This window comes from Scyliorhinus canicula, chromosome 25 (assembly GCF_902713615.1).
Source record: "Scyliorhinus canicula chromosome 25, sScyCan1.1, whole genome shotgun sequence".
NCBI classification, from domain to species: domain Eukaryota; kingdom Metazoa; phylum Chordata; class Chondrichthyes; order Carcharhiniformes; family Scyliorhinidae; genus Scyliorhinus; species Scyliorhinus canicula.
In genome coordinates this window covers 11,529,091-11,543,821 of record NC_052170.1, presented here as the reverse complement: position 1 = coordinate 11,543,821, position 14,731 = coordinate 11,529,091, and the positions used below count along the sequence as shown (strand labels likewise).

General features: G+C 48.4%; 1 protein-coding gene and 1 non-coding gene across 2 annotated transcripts in view; one reads left to right on the top strand and one right to left on the bottom strand.

Moving 5' to 3' along the window:
• The first annotated feature begins 357 nt into the window (after window positions 1-357).
• prkcsh (protein kinase C substrate 80K-H) overlaps window positions 358-14,731 on the top strand; it is a 71,598-nt gene continuing 57,224 nt past the window's right edge. The window contains exons 1-3 of the mRNA XM_038784587.1: window positions 358-999; window positions 4,883-4,999; window positions 12,786-12,881. Coding sequence (XP_038640515.1) covers window positions 891-999; window positions 4,883-4,999; window positions 12,786-12,881 — 322 coding nt within the window. The 5' untranslated portion in view covers window positions 358-890. The remainder of the gene's footprint in view (window positions 1,000-4,882; window positions 5,000-12,785; window positions 12,882-14,731) is intronic.
• LOC119957267 lies at window positions 6,604-6,803 on the bottom strand. Its single transcript, XR_005458778.1, has one exon. It is a non-coding gene; the product is annotated as a U2 spliceosomal RNA (small nuclear RNA).

Genomic DNA, 14,731 nt, shown 5'->3' with positions numbered 1-14,731 from the left:
CCTCTCTGTAGTTTCATACGGTCTTGGGCTGAGCAGTTGCCACACCGGGCTGGTGTGCGATGTGGCCGGGTAGGATGCCTGCCGTGGCGGCGCACCTGTAAAAATTGGTCAGGGTCAATTCCCCTTTCCCCAAAATCAACTCCCCCTAAATTTCCACATGAACTTCAACTGCCCCTAAATGAACTCCCCTGTTCCACCCAATTCCCACCCCCTGTGTCCCTGTCTGCCCACATGCACTCCTCAGCCACTGGCAGCAGGAGAACACCACTCCCAGCATGCACCGCGGCGGGGAGGTTGGTACATGCGCCGTGCGGCCGAGACTCCCCGTCCAATCGGAAGGCGGCAGCGTAGGCGGAAGTGACGCGTCAGCCAGACGGCGGGTCACGGTCCCGAGCAGCTCGAGCGTCGCCGCGCGCGGGGTCGGAGCCGCGTCAGGGCAGGGAAGCGCTTCCTCATCTCTCTAAACTTCGGATCGATTTAATTCCGTTCTCCAACCCTGCCTCCGGTTTTCCGACATCTCTATTCTTTCCCCCCATCTCCACCTCCCATTCTAATCTCGCTCTCAGTTGCGTTCACTTCAGTTCGAGACGTCCGTCCGCTACCGCCGCCAACGTTGCTCGCTCATTGGATGCTGCTCGCCTGGAACCCGCTCTCTGATTGGACCCTCTGCTTGATGTCCACCGATTGGCCGCCTCGGAACTCGCACTGTGATTGGATTCCTGCCAGCTAGGTCGGCGCCGGTGATTGGTCGTCACGGAACGCGGCTCTCTGATTGGATCCCTGTCCGCCAGGCCGGCGTACGTCGATTGGCTGCCTCGGCACCCGCTCTCTGATTGGTGCGCCGCGAACGCGCTTTCTGATTGGACTCTTCGAACCCGCTCGCTGATTGGATGGCGGTGCCTGTCTCGCTGCTGCTGGCGGCTTGGAGCCTCCTGTTGCTCGCCCTGAGCAGCGCCGCCGCCGTGGAGGTGAAGCGGCCACAGGGTGTCTCCCTGTCCAGTGAGTAAAAGACCCCCACACCACAACAAAAACCGGTGCCCTCCATTGCAATACAAGCAATGCAGTAATATTGAAGGGCTGCATTAATGGTTATGCACCAGTTTATTTTTGGATAGACATCGCTGTGCATGAGATCCAATATTGCAATTAAACCAATAATGTATTGATGCAAGGCCTTGCACATTGGCACGGGGTCTTGCACATTGGCACGGGGTCTTGCACATTGGCACGGTGTCTTGCACATTGGCACGGGGTCTTGCACATTGGCACGGGGTCTTGCACATTGGCACGGGGTCTTGCACATTGGCACGGGGTCTTGCACATTGGCACGGGGTCCACGGTGTCCTGCACATTGGCACGGGGTCCTGCACATTGGCACGGGGTCCTGCACATTGGCACGGGGTCTTGCACATTGGCACGGGGTCTTGCACATTGGCACGGGGTCTTGCACATTGGCATGGGGTCTTGCACATTGGCACGGGGTCTTGCACATGGGCACGGGGTCTTGCACATGGGCACGGGGTCTTGCACATGGGCACGGGGTCTTGCACATGGGCACGGGGCCTTGCACATGGGCACGGGGCCTTGCACATGGGCACGGGGCCTTGCACATGGGCACGGGGCCTTGCACATTGACATGGGGCCTTGCACGTTGGCGCAGGGCCAACAGCACTTGAGTACAGTGCAGATCGGTTCATTTGAAACAGTTCATTCATGGTATGTGGGTGGCTGGCATGGTGGGATTGGAACCCGTGTCCCCAGAGCATTAGCCTGGGCCTATGGATTACTGGTCCACGGGGCTACTGTCTTTTCCAGTATCAGAATTAACAGAACAATGCAGTAGGGCAGTATGTTACTGCCAGTTTTAGCAACTGGACAAGATATAATGCAGAGAAACAGGCCATTTGACCCACATTGATGTTTGTGCTCCACATGAGCTTCCTCCCATCTTTCCTCCTCAAAATCTACCAACGTAACCCTCCATTCCCTTCTCAAATCTTTCTAGCTTCCCCTTAAATGCGTCCATACTGTTAGCTTCACCCACCCCTTGTGGCAGTGAGTTCCACGTTTTCACCACCCTCGAGATGAAGAAGTTCTTTCTGAATTCCCTATCGGATGTCTTGGTGACTATCTTATTGATGGCCTTTAGTTTAGGCTCTTCCCCGGAAGAGGAAGCTATTTCTCTGACCACTCTTTTTAAAATTATAAAAGGCTTTGATTGACCTCTATTCAGTCACCTCTCAACCCTCTTTTTTTTGAGAGAAGGGAGACTTCGCCAATTAATGTTTTCCTGATGCATATACTTACACAATTCTAGTTTCGTAAGAAGTCTTACAACACCAGGTTAAAGTCCAACGGGTTTATTTTGAATCACTATCTTTTGGAGTGCAGCTCCTTTATCAGGTGAGTGTTTAGCACTGCTGCCTCAGCGCCAGGGACCCAGGTTTCATTGACTCAGCTGATGAAGGGGCAGTGCTCCGAAAGCTAGTGATTCCAAATAAACCTGTTGGACTTTAACCTGGTGTTGTAAGATTTCTTACTGTGTCCACCCCAGTCCACCGCCGTCAACTCCACATCAATTCTAGTATCATGCTTGTAAATCTTTTCCCCATCCTCTCCATTGTTTCGGTATCTTTTTTTTCTAATATGGTGACTGGAACTGTACAGAGTCCTTTTTAGTGTGGTCTAATTATAGATTGATGCAGCAGAACCTTCCCAATTTTGCAATTCTGTCCCTCTAAAAATAAGCTCTAGTACTCGGATTGTTTTTTTGCCAACTTGTGGTGCAACATCTAATGATTGATGTGTTTGCTCGTCGAGTTCTTTTTTTTTCATCTGCCCCACCTAGTCTTCACTTTCCAAGTAATAAATAACCAATTTATTTTCTTCCTACTGCAAGCATTGCCTCACGTTTAGAATCCTACAGTGCGGAGGAAGCCATTCAGCCCATCGCGTCTGCACTGACCCTCTGGAAGGGAATCTAATCCAGACCCACTCCCCCGCCATATCCCCATAACCCCCACCTTGGGACACTAAGAGGCAATTTAGCATGGCCGATCAATTCTAACCCGCCCATCTTTGGACCGTGGAAACTGGAGCACCCGGAGGAAACCCACGCAGACTTGGGGAGAGCGTGCAAACTGCACACAGTCACCCAAGGCTGGAATGAAACCAATGTTCCTGGCGCTGAAGCAGCAGTGCCGCCGATCACTTATCTGTGCTCAACTTCATTTGTTAGTTATTTACCCATTCTGCAAGTTTATTAATGTCGGTCCTGGTGTCATCTGCAAATTTAGAAATTACATTTTTGATTCCAAAAGCCACTATTCCAAAGGAAGGCAGGACAATTAATTCTTCTGGTGTCTCAACCAATATTCATCCCTTAGCTGACACCACTAAAACGGGCTATTTGATCACTGGGCTGGTGAAAGGTCATTGACCTGGACCGTCGTTCGTCCTGGACCTGCCAGATCTGCTGAGTATTTCCAGCGTTTTTATGTCTCTTAGCTGGTCGCTACCCGAGCAGTTATTGGCAACTTTGCAATGTGTCAATTGGCTGATGTGATTCTTTGTGTTGTAATAGTGACTCTACTTCAAACGTACAGTGACCGCCACGTAACGCTGTCTGAGCTCATCACTGGGTAGCAGCCTCTATAACAGACAGAAGGCACTTGCCATCTGCTGGCAACAAGAAGAATTGGGATGGTTGCAGCACAGAACACATGGGGGTAGCACAGTGGGTAGCACTGTTGTTTTACAGAGGCAGGGTCCCAGGTTCGATTCCCGATTTGTGTCACTGTCTGTGTAGAGCTTGCACGTTCTCCCCGTGTCTGCGTGGGTTTCCTCCGGGAGCTCCAGTTTCCTCCCACAAGTCCCAAAAGACGTCCTTGTTAGGTGAATTGGACATTCTGAATTGTCCCTCCGTGTTCCCGAACAGGCGCTGGAATGTGGCGACTAGCAGCTTTTCACAGTAACTTCATTGCAGTGGTAACGTAAGCCTACTTGTGACGATAATAAAGATTAGAAAAGAAGGAGGCTATTCGACCCGTTGCCTCCGTGCCAGCTGTCTGGAGGAGCAACTCGCCCGGTCTCACTCTTCTGAATTATCTCCCTCTGCAACTTTTCTCTCTGCAGAGACAGTCCGATTCCCTTTGAAAACCACGTTTGGATCTGCCTCCACTGCACTCTCGGGCCGTGCGTTCCAGATCTCAGCCACTTGCCCCGGGAAAATGTTGTTCCCCACGGTCATCATTGCTTCATTTGCTGTTTCCTTTAACTTGGTGCATGATCCTTCCACCCCAGCGGGAACTGTTTCTCCCCGTCTGCTCACCAGACCTTTCTGCATTTTCAACACCCATACATCACCAAGGTGCTGCTTATCTAAACATATTGGCTATTTCAGACAGTTCATTAGATTGTTCAATACGTTTGCTCCTCATTAATCCACTGTAGTTTCAGATTTATATGTGTGACAAGCTGATGGAATGCAGGCCCTTTGAATACTGCAATTGTGAAATCTGTTTTAGTAATTCTAATTAGTAATTGGATTCCGGGTTTAATCACAGCAGTTCAGTCAAGGCTTCCCTTCATCAAAGGCCTGAAAACTGATTTGAGACGGGCGAGGGGAGAAGTGGTCTCAGATAGTGTGTTCTTTCCAAAGGTCGGTCAGACTCGATGGACCGAATGGCCTCCTTCTGCACTTTAGGGATTCTAATATATGGATGGACTGACCAGGAGGCGGGTGTGGAGCATCAGCACCATTCATATATCAGTGGGCTGCTCTGCTGCTGTTAATTGTACAAAACAATTCGCACAAGCTGAATTAAAATTAAAGATGCGTGTGATCCTGGTTTTCACCAATAACTCATCCCTTTCCTTGCAGATCGACACTTCTATGATGAGTACAAACCGTTTACATGTTTGGATGGCTCCAAAACCATTCCGTTTGACGAGGTGAACGATGACTACTGTGATTGCAAGGATGGCTCGGATGAACCAGGTCAGAATGGAAGATAGTTGAGATGCTGTAAAGGCCGCCTCTTGATTCACTGCAGAGCCAGCCTCTCCTTTATTTACCCTCCCACCAAGCAAACAATTGGTGAAGTGTAAGCAGCAGGCTGCACCCGTAGAACCGGTTTAGCTCGGTCGGCTGGACGGCCGGTTTGTGACATGGAGTGAGGCCAACAGCGTGGGTTAAATTCCCGCACCGGCTGAGGTTATTCGCGAAGGCTCCGCCTTCTCAACCTGGTCCCTCGCCTGAGGTGTGGTGACCCTCCGGTTAAATCACCACCAGTCAGGGAAACTCAAGCAGCCTATGGTCATCTGAGACTAGGGCAAGTTTACTTTCACTTGCCCGTGGAGACAGAACCGCTGGGTTAATGTTCCAGGTCCCCGGCCTGAATTGTTACGTTATGTTCCTCTCCCTGCATTTACAGCCAGACTTGTGACCGGTACTTCCTACCCGTCAAATTTCCAGCATCTGCTGTGTTTAGTCGTGTGTTTATTCCTTTGTAAAGTTGAAAATATGGTAACTTTTTTTTTACATTAACCAGTGGAGAGGTTTCATTGCTTGCCTTCTAGGGCAGTGAAGTTGTGTTCTACTTGCTGTGTGAGCTATTTTAATGTAGTTATTAACCTGTTTAAAATAGAGCCCAAAGGAACTTTCCACAAATGTGTTAACTGGTGCATTACTGGAGGAAGTGTATTAGTGAGTCACTGTGCATTGGGTCTTTACCGAAATGCATCGCTCGTATTCCGCATGCAATTGAAGAGCAATATCACCAAACTACTCATGGTACACGCTATAAAACTCTGCAGAACTATGTTCTGTCTCCATTGGCCCATGTAAAAAAAAAGAGTTTATATTTGCCAGTAAAGGAGCTTATGAGAAAAGTTGCCTCGCCTTGAGGAGGGTCAAGCGATTGACATCACTTCACCAGGTGACGAGAATTTGGAAAAGTCATTATCATTTAAAATCCCAGTGGTTACTCCTTCAAGAAATTTAATTTAATGGTTCTGTTTCTCCTTTAATGGCAAATATAAATTCTCTTTCACATGGGCCAGTGGAGACGAGAACTTATTTTTGCAGGGTTTTAAAAGCCTGTACTATCTGATTAGTTTGTTCATGGGATGTCACATCATATTAAATCATTTGCTCAAATAGGAATTTGTTCCATCCTGACTTAAACTCGCACCGCACTCGCCTGCGGATTTCCCCAACAGCTTGGGGGTGGCCACAATGGGAAACCCCATTGGCCGGCTGCCGGGACTGAGGATCCCGCCCGCTCCCCCGTGCCCTCGCTCCCCCGTGCCCTCGCTCCCCCGTGCCCTCGCGCCCCCGTGCCCTCGCGCCCCCGCTCCCCCACGCCCTTGCTCCCCCACGCCCTTGCTCCCCCACGCCCTCGCTCGCTCTCTCTTTCTCCCCCTTTGAATTCTAAATTGGGAAAGATTGTGGGCCTAGCCATTTGATCAAGAGTAATGGAACATCAGTACTGTGCATGGAGGCAGATCACTTGCCATGTACTTATGCTGCCACCTACCTATCAGCAGCCCTAACTTCAGAAACAAGAGACATGCTAATTCATTTATTTATTGATGTTTTTTTTTTAGTACTTTTTCTGAGTTACAAAGCCAGAGCTCAGAGGGTGGACAGGGACAAACTCCTAATCCAGCTCCTTGCCAGCTCCAAAAACCAATTCAAATTGAATCCAATTCATGGTCCCCACAAGCGAGACACACCCGATCTGAGCCAAAAGGCAGAGCAGATACTACACTTGATCTTAGCCAAAAGGCTGAGAAGCGATTAATTCATTCATTTATGTGAATAAAGAAGATTAAGGTATCTTAATGGAGGGTTTTGTACACAAATATCTGTGATTTGAGTCGACTCTTCGTTCTAATTGAGAAGTAAACTTCATACATATTTGTGCTCATTCCCACTTTACCTCTTAAAACCACCACGGGCTCAGATTCAGGTGTTGCTATTTATGAAAAGAACTGTGAAACTTGAGCGCAAATGAGTAACATAGGATTCATGAGCAGGAGTAGGCCATTCGGCCCTTAGAGCCTCTCCCCCGTTCAGTGAGATTAGGGCTGATCGAGGTGCGCGTTCAACTCCACTTTCCTGTCTGCCTCCTCACACCCCCTGCGCATAACTCGTGGCTCCCTTGTTTAATTAAAAATCCGTTTAGCTCTGCCTTGAATATATAAGATCATAATTAGGCCATTTGGCCCATCGCGTCTGCTCCGCCATTCGATCATGGCTGATCTCATCCTGGCCTTAACTCCACGGTCCTGCCCGTTCTCCATAACCCTTCAACCCATCGTCAATAGAAAAATCTGCCTAACGCCTTAAATTTACTCAACATCCCAGCATCCACCGCACTCTGGGCTAGCAGATTCCGCAGATTCTCAACCCATCGGGTGAAATAGATTCTCTTCGACTCCATTGTAAATCTGCTGCCTCTTATACTGAGACAATGACCTCTCGTTCTAGAATGCCCCACAAGACGAAGCATCCGCTCCACATCTACTTTATCCATACATTTTAGCACCTATTGTACCTCAATTAGATCTGCCCTCATTCTTTTAAATTCGAGAGTATGGGCCTAAACTGTTCAATCTCTCCTCGTACGACAAACTCTTCATCTCGAATCAACCCAGTGAGCATCTTCTGAACTGCCTCCAATACCACTGCATCTTTCCTCACATAAAGGAACAAAACTGCACAATACTCCATCTGTGATCTCACCAATGCCTTGCATAGTTGCAGCAACACTCCCCTCCCTTTATTACTCTATTCCTTAGCTATCAATCGGAACATTATATTCACATTCTTTCTTTATTATCTGCTGCACCTGCATGCTAGTTTTTTGTGACTCTTGAACGAGGACACCCAGGTCCCTCTGCAACAGAACACCCCAAAGTCTCTCCCAATTTAGATAATGAGTTGCCTTCCCATTTTTCCGACCAAAATGCATGACCTCTTATCCACGTTAAACTCCATCTGCCACATTTTGGCCACTCTCCTAACTATCTATATCTATTTGTAAGGTTCTTATTTCCTCAGAGCAACTTACTGTCCCACCTGTGCTGTCTGCAAATTTTGCTATAGAACCCTGTGCCCAAGTTGTTTATATAGATTGTAATAGCTGGGGCCCAAGGACTGAACTCTCTGGCACCCTACTAGTTACATCTTGCCACCCTATCCCCGTGATTCTCTCTTATCCAAATATCCATCAATCTCTGTCCTGAATATACACTAGCTCCGAAAGCAAGTGTTTGAACCAAACCTTTAAAAAATTTTTTAAATTTTTTTAAAATTTAGAGTATCCAATTCATTTTTTCCAATTAAGGGGCAATTTAACGTGGCCAATCCACCCAACCTGCACATCTTTGGGTTGTGGGGGTGAAACCCACGCAGACACGGGGAGAATGTGCAAACTCCACACGGACAGTGACCCAGGGCCAGGATTCGAACCTGGGTCCTCAGCGCCATGAGGCAGCCGTGCTAACCACTGTGCAACCGTGCCGCCCGTGTTTGTAACAAACCTGTTGGACTTTAACCTGGTGTTGTAAGACTTCTTACTGTGCTCACCCCAGTCCAACGCCGGCATCTCCACATACTGAATATATTCAAAAGACTTGAGCACCTGCAGCTCTCTGGGATAGAGAATTCCAAAGATTCACAGCCAATTGAGTGAAAAAATTTCTCCCCCTCCTCGGTCCTAACATGACTCACCCCTTATAGTGTGACAGTAAAAGCAAAATACTGTGGAAGCTGGAAATCTGAAATTTTGACAGCAGAAAAAAACCCTTTTTGAGTCCAATGTGACTCCACTTCAGAGCTACACCGAGGGAGAAACTTGATGGTTTTTCATTTTCAGTTTGGTCCACTATTCCCTGCTCCCAGGGATTAAGCGCGGACTCGATGACTGCTTTGCGGATCGTCTTGGCTCAGTCTGCAAGCATGACCCTGACCGTCCTGTTTGCCGAGCCACTTTGCTCCAATGCTCATATTGTCCGTCCTTGTCCTGCTGCAATGTTTCCAGTGAAGCCCAATGGCAACAGGAGGAGCAACACCTCGCGTTCCTATTAGGCTTTCAACAGCCTTCCGGACTTAACTTTGAGCTCAACATCTCTAGACCATGAACTCCTTCATCTTGACCCCTTTTAAAATCGCCCCTGCCATCCCTTCTCTCTCTCTCTCTGTCTCTCCGACTCTGTCTCTCCGACTCTGTCTCTCCGACTCTGTCTCTCCGACTCTGTCTCTCCGACTCTGTCTCTCCGACTCTGTCTCTCCGACTCTGTCTCTCCGACTCTGTCTCTCCGACTCTGTCTCTCCGACTCTGTCTCTCCGACTCTGTCTCTCCGACTCTGTCTCTCCGACTCTGTCTCTCCGACTCTGTCTCTCCGACTCTGTCTCTCCGACTCTGTCTCTCCGACTCTGTCTCTCCGACTCTGTCTCTCCGACTCTGTCTCTCCGACTCTGTCTCTCCGACTCTGTCTCTCCGACTCTGTCTCTCCGACTCTGTCTCTCCGACTCTGTCTCTCCGACTCTGTCTCTCCGACTCTGTCTCTCCGACTCTGTCTCTCCGACTCTGTCTCTCCGACTCTGTCTCTCCGACTCTGTCTCTCCGACTCTGTCTCTCCGTCCCTGGGAAGGGCATGCATAGATTTTTAAATAAATTTAGAAGTGCTACTTTCTTACTTTAACTTATATTTAACTTATGGTAGCATAATGTAATAATTCTGCAGTCAACTAAAGTAAGTTCTTATCAGAACTCTGATCGAAGGTTTTATCCAATGCTTCCGGTCCAAAAAAAAAGTTGCAGAGCCAATATGCAGCAGTGGCTGCAGGTTTGATTGCTATAATAAACTGACAGCATCAATTTCTCCTGGTCCTTGAAACTATATGAATAGAATCTGCATAACCCACCACCTAGTTCCCTTAGTTCATATTAGGAAACCCACAGAAACTTACCAGGAACGCTGCTCCTCTCTCACTGAATCTCCCTCCAATCAGCCGGCAGTGTCAATTTCAGCGGCCGGCTCACTTTGATCCGGAGTGGGAAGCTGACAGTTGGGGTCCATAAGCCCCCCCCCGCCGTATATCACGGAGCACGGTATAGAACATAGAACATAGAACACTACAGCGCAGTACGGGCCCTTCGGCCCTCGATGTTGCGCCGACCTGTGAAACCATCTGAAGCCTATCTGACCTACACTATTCCATTTTCATCCACATGTCTATCCAGTGACCACTTAAATGCCCTTAAAGTTGGCGAGTCTAATACTATTGCAGGCAGGGCGTTCCACACCCCTACTACTCTCTGAGTAAAGAAACTGCCTCTGACATCTGTCCTATATCTATCACCCCTCAATTTAAAGCTATAACGGTATAACGGGGGACTACTGTATAGACCAAATGGGAGCCCAAGCTGGCCCACACACGATATTTATGTAAGTTAATATGCATCATTCAATAATTTCAAAAACCCAAACAGAACTTTTAATGAAGCTCCCTTGTCTAACGTTCTGTTCATATATCCTGAACTAGGTGCAGGAGTCGACAGTTCAGCCCCGTGAGTCCATTCTGCAAATCAATACGACCATGTCTGGTCCCATCTTGGCCTCAACTCCACCTTCCTGCCCCTCTCCCGATAACCCTTCATCCCGCTACTAATTAAAAACCTATCCATCTCCTCCTTAAATTTGTTCAGTGTCCCGGCGTCCGCCGTGCTCTGGGGTAGAGAATTCCACAGACTCGCAGTGAAGCAGTTCCTCCTCATTTCTGTTTTAAATCTGCCACCCCTGAGCCTAAAACTATGGCCCCTCGTTCTAGAATGTTTAGCGTGGGGAAACATCCTCTCCAGGTCTATCCTGTCCAACCCCATTAGCTCAACCCCCTTTCACATCTAATGGCGGCACGGTACCACAGTGGTTAGCACTGCTGCTTCACCGCTCCAGGGTTCGATTCCCGGCTTGGGTCACTGTCTGTGCGGAGTCTACACGTTCTCCCCGTGTCTGTGTGGGTTTCCTCCGGGTTCTCCGGTTTCCTCCCACAAGTTCCGAAAGACGTGCTGTTAGGTGATTTGGACATTCTGAATTCTCCTTCTGTGTACCCGAACAGGCGCCGGAATGTGGCGACTAGGGGCTTTTCATAGTAACTTCATTGCAGTGTTAATGTAAGCCTACTTGTGACAATAAAGATTATTCTTATTATATACCTCGATTAGATCTCTCATTAAGTTCATAAGACATAGGAGCAGAATTAGGCCACTCGGCCCATCGTGTATGCTCCGCCATTCAATCATGGCTGATATTTTTCCCATCCCCATTCTCCTGCCTTCTCCCCATAACCCCTGATCCCCTTATTAATCAAGAACCTATCTATCTCTGTCTTAAAGCCACTCAGTAATTTGGCTCCACAGCCTTCTGCGGCAAAGAATTCCACAGATTCACCACCCTCCAGCTGCAGAAATTGCTCCTCATTTCTGTTTTAAAAGATCGTCCCTTCAGTCTGAGGCTGTGCCCTTTGGGTTCTAGTTTTTCTACTAGTGGAAACATCTTCTCAACGTGCACTCTATTTAGGGCCACTCTGTATCCTCCAGTGAGTGTAGACCCGAGGTGGCAGCCCCTAACAGCACAGCCCTCCCTCAACACCGCACTGGTGCATCGGCTTTGATTTCAGTGCCCAACTGAGCCGCAGTTTTTGCTTTCGCAAATGTCACTTTTTCAGCTAGTCTTTCTGCATCGTTTCTGGAGCCTTTCATTACCCGGCTAACTTAGTGTTGTCCTTACGATCTCCCCAATTGTATGCCTATTCCCCTGCCAGCTTTTTGACGCATGTAACTTTGGACTCCCCTGTGCGTGTACACCTTTGCTGACGGCCTCCATTGATGGGCATGTCCCCATGAATAACTCCGCAGGAGGTCGGTTAGTTTGTTGGGTGAGACGTCAGATATAAGCCTCTCGTACTGATGTTCAAAGTCCCTTGGCGCTATTTGACAAAGAGCAAGTACGTTTTCCCCGCTGTCCTGGCCAACATTTCTGCATCACTGAATTCCTACAGTGCAGAAGGAGGCCATTCGGCCCATCAAGCCTACCCTCTGAAAGAGAACCCTACTTAAGCCCCCCGCTCCCTCATATCCCTGCAACCCCACCTAACCTCCACATCTTTGGACTGTAGGTGGAAACATCAGCACCCGGAGGAAACCAGCGCTGACACTGGGAGCACATGCAAACTCGACGGCCACCTGAGGCTGGAGTTGAACCAGGTCCTTGGCGCTGTGAGGCAGCCATGCTAACCACTGTGCCATCGTGCCGCAGTATCACATTGATGTTTGTGAGACTTTGCTGCACAAATTAACCACTACATTTCCCACATAACAACAGTGAAAACACTTCCAAAGTATTTCATTGACTATAAAGTGCTTTGGGAGACCCTGGTGTCAAGAACGGTGCTACATAAATGTAATTTTTTTTTCTTTTCTAACAGTATCAGCCCCCTTCCGTCTGTGTCTCAGCTTGCTTTCATTCCGATTGTGCTCTGCTTCAACCAGTCATTACTTGCCATACAATAGAATTCCCTTTCGCAGTCCCTCGAAATGTCAGTGTTTACCTTCAAAAAAAAAATCCCAAAGTGACTGTGCCTTTGGTGACCTCCGCCGACCGTACGGCCAGCACCTGCTTGTTTCTCCCTCTGTGTAGCACGTGTGAAGGTTTGCCGTGCTGTGTGAGTGAAAGCTTTTGCCCTGTCTGACTTGGTTTTCTTTTTCCCCCAGGAACATCCGCCTGTCCGAATGGTAGCTTCCACTGCACGAACGCTGGCCACAGACCCCAGTACATTCCCTCCTCCCGTGTGAATGATGGCATATGCGGTAAGTGTTCTTCTCCAACGCCGGTACGGTGTGACCAGCTGCAGACCGATCTTTGTCGCGGTGGCTCGCTTGCCAAGTGCGGGAGCCATTCTTGGTTCTCTGGTGTTTAATTTTTAATCGTGGGTTTTAACGCAGCTGTGAAATAATGCACGGAATCTATTTGCTCATTTATCACAATGCTCATTTGACGTTGGACTATCCCTTGGCGCTGGGGCCTTGTTCTAGAAAACAATTCAGTCTGGGAAGGCTGTGATCACCTGTGGACTCTGGATAAGTAACGTTTGCAAGTTTGGTCTCCTTTTACAGTATAGTTTGGACATAGATCATAGAATTTACAGTGCAGAAGGAGGCCATTCGGCCCATCGAGTCTGCACCGGCTCCTGGAAAGATCACCCTACCCAAGGTTAACACCTCCACCCTATCCCCATAACCCAGTAACCCCACCCAACACTAAGGGCAATTTTGGACACTAAGGGCAATTTATCATGTCCAATCCACCTAACTTGCACATCTTTGGACTGTGGGAGGAAACTGGAGCACCCGGAGGAAACCCACGCACACACGGGGAGGATGTGCAGACTCCGCACAGACAGTGACCCAAGCCGGAATCGAATCTGGGACCCTGGAGCTGTGAAGCGATTGTGCTATCCACAATGCTACCGTGACATCTTGGGATAAACCTCATAGAGGGACCGATACAAGGGTGGGAGGGATTCCAGGCTTAATTGGATGTCGAATCTTGTGACACGTGCTCTCGACATGGAGGAATCCTTGAATAAGCCGCGAATATAACTCACGTTGCCAATAGTAGTTGTTAATTGTAATAATCTTTATTGTCATAAGTAAGCTTACGTTAACACTGCAATGAAGTTACTGTGACAATCCCCTTGCCGCCACATTCCGGCGCCTGTTCGGCTACACTTGGGGAGAATTCAGAATGTCCAAATTACCTAGCAGCACGTCTTTCGGGACTAGTGGGAGGAAACTGGAGCACCCGGAGGAAACCCACGCAGACACGAGGAGAACGTGCAGACTCCGCACAGACAGTGACCCAAGCCGGGAATCGAATCTGGGACCCTGGCGCTATGAAACCAGTGTTTGGTGCTGTGAAACCACAGTGCTCCTGTGTTGTCTTAGTATTGTCACGGTTGCTAACAATTTGAATATTCTTAACTAACTATTCATGCTTTTCCGCTTTGCAGTTGAGGTTTGTATCCACTGCACTTGGGTCTCTAAGGATCGCCAGGTTTTCTCAATCAGCCCCTCTTTCTAACTGGGCCACATGTTACTTTTTGTCAATCCGCAACAGTGTGATAGTGTGTTGCAAGGCGGAGACCATGCCCCCGTGTTTCTGGTAATTATAAAAGTGCCCTGTTATTGCAGCATATCAGTTGCAACTCAGCGATTTATTCTGCTCCTGAGAGACGTAAAGCGGCAAGCAGAAGCATAATTGGGTAATGCCGATTTCCACCCTCGCAGTTAACATCCTCAGCGACTCAAAACTGCCGGAATCTGTGCCTCCCTCCTCAATATTTTGGCTTCGGAAGTCAGAATAGATGTTCCTTTGGCACGAGAGTTTGATTTTGTGCTGTGCATTTTCACCCTTCCTTTCCTGGAGCAGTATAACGATGTTGCTGTTTAATTTAACTTGGCGCATTGGTACCCCCCAAGGAAAAACATGTAAATTAATTTGATTTTAATGAAGCAATTGAGGCTCCTTCATTAAATGTTTTCAAGATGAAGATAGATAGTTTTTTGACGAATAAAGGGATTAAGGGTTATGATGTTGGGGCAGGAAAGTGGAGCTGAGTCCACAAAAGTTCAGCCTCATTGAATGGCGGAGCAGGCTC